Source organism: Schistocerca gregaria, chromosome 6, assembly GCF_023897955.1.
Source record: "Schistocerca gregaria isolate iqSchGreg1 chromosome 6, iqSchGreg1.2, whole genome shotgun sequence".
Taxonomy (NCBI): Eukaryota; Metazoa; Arthropoda; class Insecta; order Orthoptera; family Acrididae; genus Schistocerca; species Schistocerca gregaria.
The window spans coordinates 272,417,155-272,432,201 of record NC_064925.1 but is presented as its reverse complement, the minus strand read 5'-3'; the positions used below and the strand labels follow the sequence as shown (position 1 = coordinate 272,432,201).

General features: G+C 39.2%; 1 protein-coding gene across 1 annotated transcript in view; it reads right to left on the bottom strand.

The window, feature by feature from the left end:
• Positions 1–999: 999 nt before the first annotated feature.
• LOC126278846 (odorant receptor Or2-like) overlaps positions 1,000–15,047 on the bottom strand; it is a 60,137-nt gene continuing 46,089 nt past the window's right edge. Inside the window, exons 6-7 of the mRNA XM_049979122.1 lie at positions 4,690–4,851; positions 1,000–1,062 (exon numbers count right to left, since the gene is read on the bottom strand). Coding sequence (XP_049835079.1) covers positions 1,000–1,062; positions 4,690–4,851 — 225 coding nt within the window. The remainder of the gene's footprint in view (positions 1,063–4,689; positions 4,852–15,047) is intronic.

The following is a 15,047-nucleotide window of genomic DNA, read 5'->3' as shown; positions in this document are numbered from 1 at the left end:
ACTATGTCTTTTATGTTAAAAGACTTTATAGCTATTTTTATGGTCATACTCGCACTTTCAGATCCATGTTTGGTTTCTCTGCCTATATTCTTTTGACCGTATATGACCTTTATTGAAAATTTATGTGCTTTCAGGGTGAAATACGTGAGACAGCTTTAAATATACGAGTCCTTTATTTTAGCTTGATAGCATTATCCGAGCAACTTATTTAAGTAAGACTCTCACAACCTGATGCATGTAGCAAAAGAAAAGACAATACTAAGGAGCTGGATGTCCATGAGAAAATAAAGAAGGTCTTGAGTGTTCTGCCTTCCTCATTCATCCATGATAATTTTTAGGTCAAGTATTACATGACTTTCGGTTTTTGTACTTTATTCTCACGAGATGTGATTAGAAACATTAAACAACTTCCACTACAGCGCGCCTCACGCTAAGTACAACTCATGAGAAGAGAGATGCACTCTTTACCCCTGGTGCGTGAAAGCGGCTATGAAAGGCAGTGGATATGCAATGATCTTTGATTTGAACTACGCAGTACAGGAAGAGATGAAGGATGGCGTCAAAGCTGTCCGAAAATTGGTGGCAAGGAACCTCACTGCAATAATTATAGCGGTAACAGAGAAGACTTACAAGCATATCTACGTGGCAGAAATATTATACAAAATGTTGTAACTGTAAATATTTGTAGTGAAACCTCTGCGTATGATATTTTCAATGGTATAACGTACGGATTTAGGGAGGAATGAAGTGCCATTTACGTACTGATATGTGGTTCCGCCGCTTCCTTTGGAAACGTGGCTGGGACAGGTTCCCAATCTTCTGCTGCTTTAATTTCAAACCGTCAGTGAGCTGTTCACTTGACACAATATGAGCATATAGTGTTTTCTTACATGACATTTTATTTCTGGATAAAGGATACAGATCTTCACGACATAATACTAACGAATATTATTCATGGCATCGTTTCATAAAACAGCAATGCCCTGAGACAAATTTACGCTACTCTTGTTCATCCTTGAAATTCCGAAGAATGGCGAAGAATGAATATGATACATTGACGACCTGCGAAGAAATAAAGGAGTAATTAGAGGCAGTTTCCAGAAAATAGTTATCTGTTTTTAATAATTCTTACGTAATATCTTTTTAGTATCTTTTATCTCCATCACTTCCATATGAAGGTTTTAACAAAGAAAATTTCAGTTAGTTAACACGATGTTTCATCCCTAGTCTTTGTTTGTAATGTCAGTGAGGCAATTGTATTATAATAAAAAAGCAGGTCCCTTATTGTTTGATCTTGCTTTATTTGTAACGATCTTCACAGGATCGTGTAACGTGACTCTAAATTTAGTGATGAATTTGAAAAACATGGAATAATAATTGTACCGTATCAGATTATTTTAAATTAAATGTTTATGGAGAAGGGCATAGAAGTAATTACTGTGACTTAAATTTTTCCATGCAACAACAGGAAACGGACGTTTGAGAAGAACGACTTGATAGTGGTAATTAACTTCTAACGTGTGTGTAAATGTAGAACACTTTCTTTGTGTCAGAACTGAGGAGACGACGGATAACCCCAAAGACGTATTTATTTTCAGTACGCAATAAGCCATGGCAGTGTGAGGGACTTTTTCCCTTGAAGCCCGTTTCTCATTTCGGCAGCGTGCCGTAGTCACCAGTTCGCCAGACTCGGCCACTTGGATTTCCTCTCCTAGGGTTACCTAAAACAGTGAGTCCATATTAACAAACCTGAGAGCTTAATGGATTTGAAATTTGCCATTAAAGAGATGGATATGAACGGCTACCGCCTTTGACTTCTAGTAGAGAGTTGAAAATTGTGTTCGAGAGAATGATCACCGCTTGGAGAACATGATTTTTCATAAGTGCCATTTAAGCCAAACAGAAGATGTTTACCTTGATTTTGAATGAAGAAAAGATTTTCTCTAAAATCAACAAAATACTGTTTATTTGAAAGCCGTCTATTCCCTCTCTCTCAAACCCAACCATATAGGGAGAGAGGGAGAGTTTTAGTTTTAGTGAATCAAAATTTACGAAATAAGTAAGAATATTTTTTATTTATCCGTAACCATTTTCCACGCAAAACACGAGAACAGGGATTTTCTTGAATTACAGCGCCGACTACCAACAACCAAAATAAACGTTTAAGACAAAATGTGCCTAGTCTTTTTTTACGTAGAATCTCATTCTGCAATAAAAAATGGGGGTTCCCATTTGAAATTTTGAAGTTGCCTCCCGCCTCACCCCCGCCTTGTGGCGGGGTAATTTTAGCACCAGCAGATGCCCCCCTCGAAAATAATCAACTTTGGATTGTACACATTTTTTCGTGTGAAGTTTATTTTTCCAGTTATTCCGGTTTGTCAACTTAAAATTTACATCCTGTATAATACCTTTACGTTCATAGCCTTGTTTTACTTATTATTCAGGGGACCATTAGTCAAAATTATCCTGATCACTTGTGTTCTATTTGACATAGGTGTCCTTATTCGCCTTTTTGTGAATATTGATGATAATGGTGTAATTATTTGAAGAAACAATAAATGACCATCATTTGCACTCATTGACCCATCATCTCTCGTTAACACCTCAAATAGGTTCTAACTTCGTCCCCTCTCTTAATTTAAGCTGTTGCAACGAGGAATATTTAGAAAAGTAAATGAAAGTAATCGATGGATTGCGTGTTATGTTCACTCCACATGCCTTCATGGGCCCTTGAGCTTCCATTCTAATGAAACTTTAACTTTGTGCGTAGAACCGATGTTGATGGCATTAGTAAGCCAATGTAAGTGAAACAATTTCACATCTTTGCTAATAACCAAGTATAATTCTATTCTTAAACACTCCACATTGTATAGGATTTTGTAATTTATAGGTTTCACGCAAAACCTTCGTTACAGATACACAAGCTGCTGCTGGTATTTCTCTTGGAGGTACCTTACATTACCTTTTGAGTTGAGCGTCGAATAGCTTTTCTACATTCTCAGTATTATCGTAATGCCTTCTTAAATCAAGATGATTAGTTGGTCTGCACTAAACTTCTGTCTAAAGCCTTGATTTGGATTGTGATGTCAATACAGTGCTTCGACGACTTGAAACTCACTTACATCAGAGGTGTTCCCTCATGAATTATGAAACACCTGAAACCTGGTATGTTTAAAAGTCGTACAGTCTTTCTTCACCAACGCATTTACTGAACTAATCGTCATTTTTACTGCTTTGAATAATTTCAGAAGAATATCATTGATGACATTTGTTTGATTTCCATTTCAAGTAAGAATATATTTATCTCACAGTCAGTCTGTAGGCTTCACCTCAGTGTGTGCAACCTCAGCTTCTAATGTACTAGATATCGCGCCGTATGTTTCTAGAGAACCATCTTTTCCCAATTTTACGTCTCAGATGTACTCTTACCTTTTCTGCAGTTCTGAAGAGATTCGCTGAGGGGTGTGGGCGATGCCTCTTGTGGCTCTGATTTATTCAATCAGCTACCTGTGCTCTCGGCATCACTGATAAATTTAGGTAAAAGTCTCTACCTGGTAACAATGTGATATTATCCACAACAAATGTAGTAATTTGTACTGTAGTGCTGAATTCTTGATACAGGTAAAATCTCTCTCTTCTATTCCATGGTAATTACAACCTAAAATACTGTTTTTGCGTTCTTTAGAAGCTCAGCAAGACTGCTCTGTTTGGGAATGCTGCACATGAGAAACTACATTTTCCTTGGTAAAGGGTAACTTCTGCACATTGTGTGCTGACTGATCCCAGAAACTTTGACGCTAAAACGAAGCCGTGGCTATTTTCAACTTTCACCAACAGCAAACTTTTAAGTCAGATTTTACTTGTTCGAGATGGAGCAGTTCAGAAGAAATTTATTTAAACGTTTGCATCTAAAATGCAATTACTCGTATGTTGTCACAACCTGATATTTGCTCATCAGTTAATGACATGTCCATAACCTCTTTCTATCGCTAGTAGCTACACCTAGTTGTCTTCCCATTTGTGTTCTCTGTTTTCTAAGCCCTGTGTTCTGTGTGTTTGTGGCAAGTGGTGCTGTTCAAAACACACCCATCTAATGCTAAGACCTCGTCGTCGATTTCAGATGGGAATTTCTTTAACAGCTCATCTTTGAATGTACTAACAGTCTTAATTGGTTATATACTGCACAAAACATGATCATAATAATCTCTGGCATCCTAAAGGCCATCGATAAAGCACTAACAATTCCAGGGCTATGATCCATTGTTAATCATCAGAAGAGCCCTAACGGACGTTTCTTACAGTTTGCCAATTCAAGGACACCAGCTATCTTTCCCTCGTTTGAAATTTACATGTGTTCCAACCATAGTATGCCGTTACCCCTGGATGTGGAAGATATTCCGCAGAGTTTTCTACTTCTTCTAGGTCGAAATGTATTATTACTTGGTTATTCATCATTGTGTCTTTTTCTCTTTTTTAGTGCTTGGTCGTTTATATGAATTCCTTGCATTGGATAGTGAACTATGGCATTTATTTTATTTATATGCTTCTCTCTAACTTCCTTACTCAGAACACATTTTAATTGCTTGTCTTGTTTATAAAATGTTCCTCATACTCGTACGCCATGACCAGTGCAGCTATGACCAGCATGAGTCATACAAGGTTCCAGAAATGCAGAATGAGCCTCCTCACCGCCACGAAGGACTCCCTGGAGAGGGGGAAGAACCCTCCAGCGGTGATCCGCAGAGGCCTCTGCGCGCGGTGCATCAGAAGCAGCAGGGACTTCTTGATGGAGAGGGGGCATCCCTGCAGTGAAGTCACCGCATCGTACGCTGCCAGGGCCAGATTCTCGCTCTGCAACAGCCCACCAGATCCACTGAACTAATGATGACTGTTGTATACATAACAGTTCCATGCATGAAAATATCATGATTCACGATGTCTCTGGAAGAACCTACATAGTACGTAATGTGTCTCCAATTACAAATGGTTCAAATGGTTCTAAGCACTATGGGACTCAACATCTGAGGTCATCAGTCCCCTAGACTTAGAACTACTTAAACCTAACTATCCTAAGGACATCATACACATCCATGCCCGAGATAGAATTCGAACCTGCGACTGTAACAGCAGCGCGGTTCTGGACTGAAGCGTCTAGAACCGCTCTGTCACAGCGGCCGGCTCCAATTACAAACAAACAAATAACGCACTGGTATGTCCTCCGTTTCACGGTTAGAATCACATTGGGAAAATTTCATTCTGAACATTATCACATCCACCATTATACGATTATTACCCGCACTCAAACTGTAGGTGTCGTGACACATCATTTACCTGAGAGTAAATTGCTATTGTCTCATCATAAAGTTCAGTTAGTAGCCCTCTACTGTTCTAACTGTACTCAACGATACAAATTATATTCAAATGAGGAGGCGGAAAATTTCAGTTTCCAGGTAATACAAGCATCCCAAATGAAACATTCACTTTGCAGTGATTCCACTTTGATATTCCCCCCCCCCCCCCCTCTCCCCCCAACGCATTAAAGTTTCTTTGTCAGTGCCAGTAACAGAAATTGTGCGGTTTCGTGACGACAGTCTATCAAGAGCGTCATGTAAACATGCCTACGTCTCAGGGCTTCAGTCTGCCGCTTTGAAAAAGAGTAGTGGCACATAGAGGCTTTTGTTTACCCTCTGAGTATAGTCCAGAGACTCAATTGGTAGATTATCCCCTGAAAACTTCGAACTTTGGAACAAGCTTTCAAAGAAAAATGAAGAAAGGAGTTTGGAAACAATAAGTTTTTTCTCATGTATCCATTCACTGATGTTTGTCAGTAATAGCTTTGGAAAACTCTCTCTCCTATGAAGGGAGTGTTATCTGATGAACTAGAATCATACTGAATGGACAAAACTTCAGCAGTAAAGTTTCTGGTGTTTCTCATGAACATTTTCTGAGTAATTTGACATATGGGGTCCTTGGTCTTCCGTGATTGGTTGCAGAGGAATTGCATTTATTTTGACTTCTTAACCCCATTTTTTTTGTATCTGTACTGCAGTGAGACGCTAGAAGTAGTAGCTCAATTTTGCTATTCGGGCAGTAAAATAACTGATAATGGCCAAGAGAGGGCATGAAATACAGGATGGCTATAGCAAGGAAAGCATTTTTCTAAAACAGAAATTAGTTAATGTCTATCAGTTCAACTGTCGGCAGTCTTTTTCGACTGTAATGATTCAATGATATTAAAAAGCAGTTAACGTTGAACAGAATACTCTTTTGTATAAATGTCGGCCAGTTTCGGTAGTACATTATCAAGGCATCCACACAACTCCTACCATAGCGCCATCGTATTTGTAGACTGTCCTCAGTATTTGTCTGAGAGGCTAAGTTCAAGATACTGTTTGCGCACCAGAGTCCAGTGCTCCGTGCAGCATGATAGAAGTGAATAAATTTTCTGAATGTATTTGTCTGGAGTGTAGCTTCGTAAAGAAGTGAAGCATTGACAATAAGCAGTGCAGAGAAGCAGAGAATAGAAGCTTTTAAAATGTGATGCTATGGAAGAATAATGATGGTTAGATGGGTAGATCGGATAAGTAATGAGTAGACACTGAATCGAATGGTGGGAAAAGTAAATTTATAGCACAACTTGACTAAAGGAAGTAATAGCTTGATAGGACGTACCATGAAGCACCAAAGAATAGTAATTCTGGAAATGCAAATGTGTGTGCGGGCAAAAATATTAACACCAGACCTAGGTTTACTTTGTGAAAGCAGGTGCAAGTGGATGTATGTTGCAACAGTTATGCAGAGACGAAGAGGCTTGAACAGGACATATTACAAGGGGCAGCCAAAAAGTTGCTGCAGCTTATATACAGCATAGTGCAACCCCGATGCGAGTGTATAAGCACCGACACATAGACAAGGGACTAGTGTGGCATTTTTATGTTTCCGATGCATTGTTGTAAATGTGGAGAACGGAACTATAGGAATCAAATGTGTCCAAAGACCACCATTATTAAAGGTCACTTTTATAGCAATAACCATGAAAAAAGAAGTTCACAAACGTTGATAACCTTATAAATTGACGAATTATCAAATATTATTACGTAATTACAGTGAATTTTTAGCTGTTGCATCCGTCATCTCAATTATTTGTTGCATATATTCCAATCTCCATATTTCTCTACAATTTTTGCCCTTTACAACACATTCTGCACCATGGAAGTTATTTACTGATTCATAACACATGTCCTGTCATCCTTTCCCTTCTTCCTGTCGATGTTTTCCATATGGTCCTTTTTTCTCCGATACTGCGGAGAACCGCCTGATTTCGTATATTCTTGTTTTATTCGTCATGCGTCACTTTTCTTCCAAGGAAACACAACTCTTAGACTCCTTCTATTTCGTGATCCCCAATCCTTATGTTAAGCTGGCAACTAACCTCATTTCTGCTGTTTCTCATTACTTCCGTCTTTCTTCAGTTACCCCTAGTCTATATTCTTAACTCATTTATATTTTGTACTCATTAGATTGCTCATTTCTCTCGCAAGATCCCGTAATGCATTTTCCCCCTCAATGAAGATAGCAATGTCATCAGCAAATATTATCATTTATATCCTTTCACGTTGATTTTTAATACCGTTCTTGAAACTTTCGTTCATTTCCGTCATTGTTTCTTCCGAAAGACTGCATCCGTCAACGACGTAGCCAAAGGGGGGAGGGGACCAGAGAATAAGGACCCATCCCCCCCCCCCCCTCCACCTCCCCAATTGCGTAAAAGAAATTGCACTCGACTAAGCTGCCGTGTAGTGGAAATTGAAAAATATTTTCATATTCTTGTCTACAGACGAAAAGGCCATAGATTTACATTATTGATATGTCGATAGCATTATCCGTTATCGCACATCCCTATTTTAGCCAAGACGAAGGTGCCACACAGTGCTGGCTTTGCGTAAGCTCAGTTGTTGTTTTGTTGGTTAGTTTGGTTCTTACTTGGATGTGAATTTAATGTAAGTGGTCCCGATAAGTGCTTTTGTTCTGTGTGATAGTTCCTAATTGTGGACATGTTTGTAACAAGAAAGAGAAGGAAAATCTATTTCGATACGTCCAGTAGCGTTATGCAAAGTTACAAATATTTACACACTACTCTAATAGCCTAATCACCTATCTAAAGCCGTTTAATGTTACCACTGGAGTCGTTACTTGGAACGTGGAACTTTGGGCTTGAAGTATTTCAGTATTTCACAAGGCATTGGAGCGGTAAACATAACTACAAATAACATTAGATTAAAATAAGTGCTTAAAAAGACACTTGGATTTGGCTGTGTCACCCAAAAATCACCTTGATCAACGAAAATGGGAAAATATCACTAGTCTGGTCGCTCGGGCAGTACTTAGTTATGGAAATCTGTTCCGATGTGGAATGACGGGGAGGCGTTTCTGGAGAGCGGAAGGTGTATGTAATGACAGCACAATCTATAGTTCTTTCGTTTCCGAAAGATTTTTTCAGTGGGTTGCATGAATCGTCCGAGTCGATTGCGCCCTGCACCCCCCTCTAGCCCCCCCTCCCCTTTCATCCATAATCTATCACCATAAAACTGAAGCATTATCAGATGTTCTATGATTATCTTCGAAGTGTAATGTTTTGAAATTGTAGAAAAAATTATATAAAAATATTTTCTTCATTAATTTTATAACATTACTTACCTTGATTTGGGGATTAGCTACTTACTTCTAGGGTTCCAGTTAGTTATAATGTTGCTTTGCGTAAGATTTCGACAACATGCGTAGTTTAGCGATTTTTATATTGGATGGCAGCTAGTGATCGTCATACTGTGCTACGTATCTATGCGAAAGTGTGGCTAATTTATGGAGTGGCGAAATAGCACGTCTTTAATTTTACTGCAAGAAAGATGTTGTAGACTGAAATTATTGTTAGTAATATGCTTGGAACAGTGTGTCGAGCCGTCACAACCGGTAACTCTGAGGTATTCGTAAATAAGCGTCATATAAGAGATAACGCAAGTTGTACATCACAGAGGAGCTTATTAACATCAAAGACTGTACAACTATATTACCATGAATAACCACAAACTCTTTTGTGACGTCACATACATTGCAAGTTTAGCTAAAATCAATGCGTGAACCAATTTTAAGATCCCAGAACTGTAGCTCATGGTATTTGTGTATTCCGTCTTGTTTTATAAATAAATTTGGTTGTTACAATAATTTCAAGTTGACTATTAAAATAATAATTTTTAGAGATGTTATTGGTCCTTAAGAAAACTGAAGAGTTTTAATGAAATTATACTTAATTTTAGCCTGGGATACCTAATTGTGCTAAAGAATTTTGACTTAGTTTCAGGTAAGATGAAAACTTAAATACAAAATTGTAGTAGGAGAAACATAGCTTTTGTCAAAAGAGGTTCGAACCCTTTAACATTATAAGTTATTCAGTCCATCATTAAGATTCTTCTGCTCTGCTATAGTGAACTTTATATTAGAAGACTGAGCTGTGTTTTGTTGGCAAAGTGGCAATACATTATATTAGAGTTTTAATTCATTTAGCAATAAAATAAAGTTATCACATTTCCAAACAAAAGAATTTAACTGCCTATCTGGGTATTACTCATACATAAGAAATAAAAGTATATTTTCAATTTACACAAAAATATGAGCTTTGCTAAGGTCTTCTTTAAAAATCGGACCATCACTTTCACAGAATCCTGGTTACGTTCTTACATCCATGTCTTATCACTTTTTAATACGAGCACTTCGCTCTTGGTATTCCGATCTTGTAGCTCCATCTTGGTTCTTGTACGCTGCATACTGTATACGACCTGACTTCCGCTGTAGCTTACTCATATTTTTCCCAGAATTTTGAACATCTTGCACCATTTTACATTGTCGAACATTATATCCATGTCTCCTCCCCCCATGAACCATGGACCTTGCCGTTGGTGGGGAGGCTTGCGTGCATCAGCGATACAGATAGCCGTACCATAGGTGCAACTACAACGGAGGGGTATCTGTTGAGAAGCCAGACAAACGTGTGGTTCCTGAAGAGGGGCAGTAGCCTTTTCAGTAGTTGCAGGGGCAACAGTCTGGATGATTGACTGATCTGGCCTTGTAACAATAACCAAAACGGCCTTGCTTTGGTGGTACTGCGAACGGCTGAAAGCAAGGGGAAACTACGGCCGTAATTTTTCCCGAGGGCATGCAGCTTTACTGTATGATTAAATGATGATGGCGTCCTCTTGGGCAAAATATTCCGGAGGTAAAATAGTCCCCATTCGGATCTCCGGGCGGGGACTACTCAAGAGGATGTCGTTATCAGGAGAAAGAAAACTGGCGTTCTACGGATCGGAGCGTGGAATGTCTGATCCCTGAATCGGGCAGGTAGGTTAGAAAATTTGAAAAGGGAAATGGATAGGTTAAAGTTAGATATATTGGGAATTAGTGAAGTTCGGTGGCAGGAGGAACAAGACTTCTGGTCAGGTGACTACAGGGTTATAAACACTAAATCAAATACAGGTCATGCAGGAGTAGGTTTAATAATGAATAAAACAATAGGAATGCGGGTAAGCTACTACAAACAGCATAGTAAACGCTTTGTTGTGGCCAAGATAGATACGAAGCCCACACCTACTACAGTAGTACAAGTTTATATGCGAACTAGCTCTGCAGATGACGAAGAAATTGAAGAAGTGTATGATGAAATAAAAGAAATTAATCAGATAGTGAAGGGTGACGAAAATTTAATAGTCATGGGTGACTGGAATTCGGTAGTAGGAAAAGGGAGAGAAGGAGTACTTGAATATGGACTGGGGCTAAGAAATGAAAGAGGAAGCCCCCTGGTAGAATTTTGCACAGAGCACAACTTAATCATAGCTAACACTTGGTTCAAGAATCATAAAAGAAGGTTGTACACATGGAACATAAGGGAACAATTGACAGGAATGGGGGAAAGAAATACAGTGGAAGAAGAATGGGTAGCTTTGAGGGATGAAGTAGTGAAGGCAGCAGAGGATCAAGTAGGTAAAAAGACGAGGGCTAGTAGAAATCCTTGGGTAACAGAAGAAATATTGAATTTAATTGATGAAAAGAGAAAATTAAAAAATGCAATAAATGAAGCAGGCAAAAAAGAATACAGACGTCTCAAAAATGAGATCGACAGGAAGTGCAAAATGGGTAAGCAGGGATGGCTAGATGACAAAAGTAAGGATGTCGAGGCTTATCTCACTAGGGGTAAAATAGATACTGCCTACAGGAAAATTAAAGAGACCTTTGGAGATAAGAGAGCCACTTGTATGAACATCAAAAGCTCAGATGGAAACCCAGTTCTAAGCAAAGAAGGGAAAGCAGAAAGGTGGAAGGAGTATATAGAGGGTCTATACAAGGGCGATGTACTTGAGGACAATATAATGGAAATGGATGAGGATATAGATGAAGATGAAATGGGAGATACGATACAGCGTGAAGAGTTTGACAGAGCAGTGAAAGACCTGAGTCGAAACAAGGCCCCCGGAATAGACAACATTCCATTAGAACTACTGACGGCCTTGGGAGAGCCAGTCCTGACAAAACTCTTCCATCTGGTGAGCAAGATGTACGAGACAGGTGAAATACCCTCAGACTTCAAGAAGAATCTAATAATTCCAATCCCAAAGATAGCAGGTGTTGACAGATGTGAAAATTATCGAACTATCAGTTTAATAAGTTACAGCTACAAAATACTAACGCGAATTCTTTACAGACGAATGGAAAAACTAGTAGAAGCCGACCTCGGGGAAGATCAGTTTGGATTCCGTAGAAATGTTGGAACACGTGAGGCAATACTGACCGTACGACGTATCTTAGAAGCTAGATTAAGGAAAGGCAAACCTACGTTTCTAGCATTTGTAGACTTAGAGTAAGCTTTTGACAATGTTGACTGGAATACTCTCTTTCAAATTCTGAAGGAGGCAGGGGTAAAATACAAGGAGCGAAAGGCTATTTACAATTTGTACAGAAACCAGATGGCAGTAATAAGAGTCGAGTGACATGAAAGGGAAGCAGTGGTTGGGAAGGGAGTGAGACAGGGTTGTAGTCTCTCCCCGATGTTATTCAATCTGTATATTGAGCAAGAAGTGAAGGAAACAAACAAAAAATTCGGAATAGGTATCAAAATCCATGGAGAAGAAATGAAAACTTTGAGGTTCGCCGATGATATCGTAATTCTGTCAGAGACAGCAAAGGGCTTGAAAGAGCAGTTGAACGGAATGGATAGTGTCTTGAAAGGAGGATATAAGATGGACATCAACAAAAGGAAAACAAGGATAATGGAACGTAGTCGAATTAAGTCGGGTGATGCTGAGGGAATAAGATTAGGAAATGAGACACTTAAAGTAGTAAAGGAGTTTTGCTATTTGGGGAGCAAAATAACTGATGATGGTAGAAGTAGAGAGGATATAAAATGTAGACCTGCAATGGCAAGGAAGGCGTTTCTGAAGAAGAGAAATTTGTTAACATCGAGTATAGATTTAAGTGTCAGGAAGTCATTTCTGAAAGTATTTGTATGGAGTGTAGCCATGTATGGAAGCGAAACATGGACGATAAATAGTTTGTACAAGAAGAGAATAGAAGCCTTCGAAATGTGGTGCTACAGAAGAATGCTGAAGATTATATGGGTAGATCACATAACGAATGAGGAAGTATTGAATAGGATTGGGGAGAAGAGAAGTTTGTGGCACAACTTGACCAGAAGATGGGATCGGTTGGTAGGACATGTTTTGAGGCATCAAGGGATCACAAATTTAGTATTGGAGGGCAGCGTGGAGGGTAAAAATCGTAGAGGGAGACCAAGAGATGAATACACTAAGCAGATTCAGAAGGATGTAGGTTGCAGTAGGTACTGGGAGTTGAAGAAGCTTGCACAGGATAGAGTAGGATGGAGAGCTGCATCAAACCAGTCTCAGGACTGAAGACCACAACAACAACAACAACAATATCCATGTCTACAAATCCTACGAGTGTCACCTGATTTTCTTGTCAGCCACGCTTCCATCATCAAGTGCAACGTCAGAACTGCCTCCCGCAACCAAACTGATCATGGTGTAACGGATTCTCTGTTTTCCATTCTTCATACGCTGTTACAACAATTCAGTATCACACTATATAAATTGTATTATGTTCTGACAATCATTTTATTATTCTGACTACTAAGATAGGTAGGTAGTAATAATGCGATACCGACTTTGAAATTTGGTGTTTGATCATTGGGTTGCCTATGTATAAGAGGAGCAGTTAATGCAGGACAACATCCCTCTCTCTCTACAGCTTCCCTATCCTAAGCCACGTCACTTCCTTGGCAACTGAACAGTCAGGGAGTTTCTAATCCAACAAAAAAAATATTTTGTACTCCCAGCCACATTTTTCAACTGCTTCTTAAGCGACGTCCCTATCTTGGAAAAACACCTATCATAGAGTTTCTAAGTCAACACACACACATACACACACATACACACACACACACACACACACACACACACACACACACACACACACAAAACCATTGGTCTTGCAATCACAGCTCATTATTTAACCGTCATAAAAAATGAAACTGCCAAGTAGAGAGTTTGCCTGTGGTGAGGATGGGTGCGGGGCACGACATCATTCTTGTCCACTGATGATGGTGACTGCTTTATTGTCCGACTCGCTGGTTGGAAGAGGCATGTATTTGCCTTATCTGTCTACCACACATATTATGTTGCTCATAACATAATGGAAGTTTTTCGTTACATTTTACTAATACGTCCTTAAGCAGTGAGTCACAATTACTTCTTCATGACCATAAAAGCTGTGTCACATCTACGCTTCAATTATAGATTATATTTTTTCTATAAAGACAACATATAGGTTACAGTTTCAGTATATCATATTATCACCACATATAGGTCACAATTGCAGTCCATTACCTATCAAACACATTGACTACAATTTCATCTTCTTCTAAAACAAAAATCTACTGCTTAACCAATTTCTAGTAGCGTCCTCTTGCGCATACAGTTGCTGATCAGTCCTGCCCTCACGAAAATGTTAGTGCTCATTTGATCGTGGTGTGCAAGTATACATAATCTTTTGGCAATAATGTCAATTAAATTGGCTTATAGTGAAAACTGTAAGTAGCTCGGATCGAATAATATGAGAAATAGTTGATTTTTCATGTGGGGAAGGTTGGGGGAGGGGGGAAGGGGGTGAAGGTTGGAGAGACCAAGAGATGTGGATATGCATGGCTTAAGAGAGAGGACCAACATGATGATTTCATGTGTTCGCTCCTGCCAACCAAAAGGTCAAAGGATATATATTGTGTAATGTCGTCACTTCATTCCTGCTCGAGCCATTTGACAACCAGATTACCAGAAGTCTCAACAGGCCAACAACAGCAACCAACAGGCAAAGCAGGTGGCATTTCTAACTCAAATTTTGACCTTCATAACACCTTAATATAGTAATTTGGATGCTGCTGCTAGACAAAGTATTCACAAAAATTTCCACCAAATACATGGAAACGATAAAGAAAATCCTGTGATATTCGCAGTTGTGGCGTCTTAAAATGGGTCCCTTTCTTAGTTCTGGTCAAATACGGCGCATGTAATTGTTGTTGTTGTGATCTTCAGTCCTGAGACTGGTTTGATGCAGCTCTCCATGCTTCTCTATCCTGTGCAAGCTTCTTCATCTCCCAGTACCTACTGCAGCGTACATATTCCTGAATCTACGATTTTTACCCTCCACGCTGCCCTCCAATAATAAATTGGTGATCCCTTGATGCCTCAGAATACGCCCTGCCAACCGATCCCTACTTCTAGTCAAGTTGTGCCACAAACTCCTCTTTTACCCAATTCTATTCAATACCTAGTAATTAGTTATGTGATCTGCCCATTTAATCTTCAGCATTCTTCCGTAGCACCACATTTCGAAAGCTTCTATTCTCTTCTTGTCTAAACTATTTATCGTCCACGTTTCACTTCCATACATGGCCACACTCCATACAAATACTTTCAGAAAAGACTTCCTGA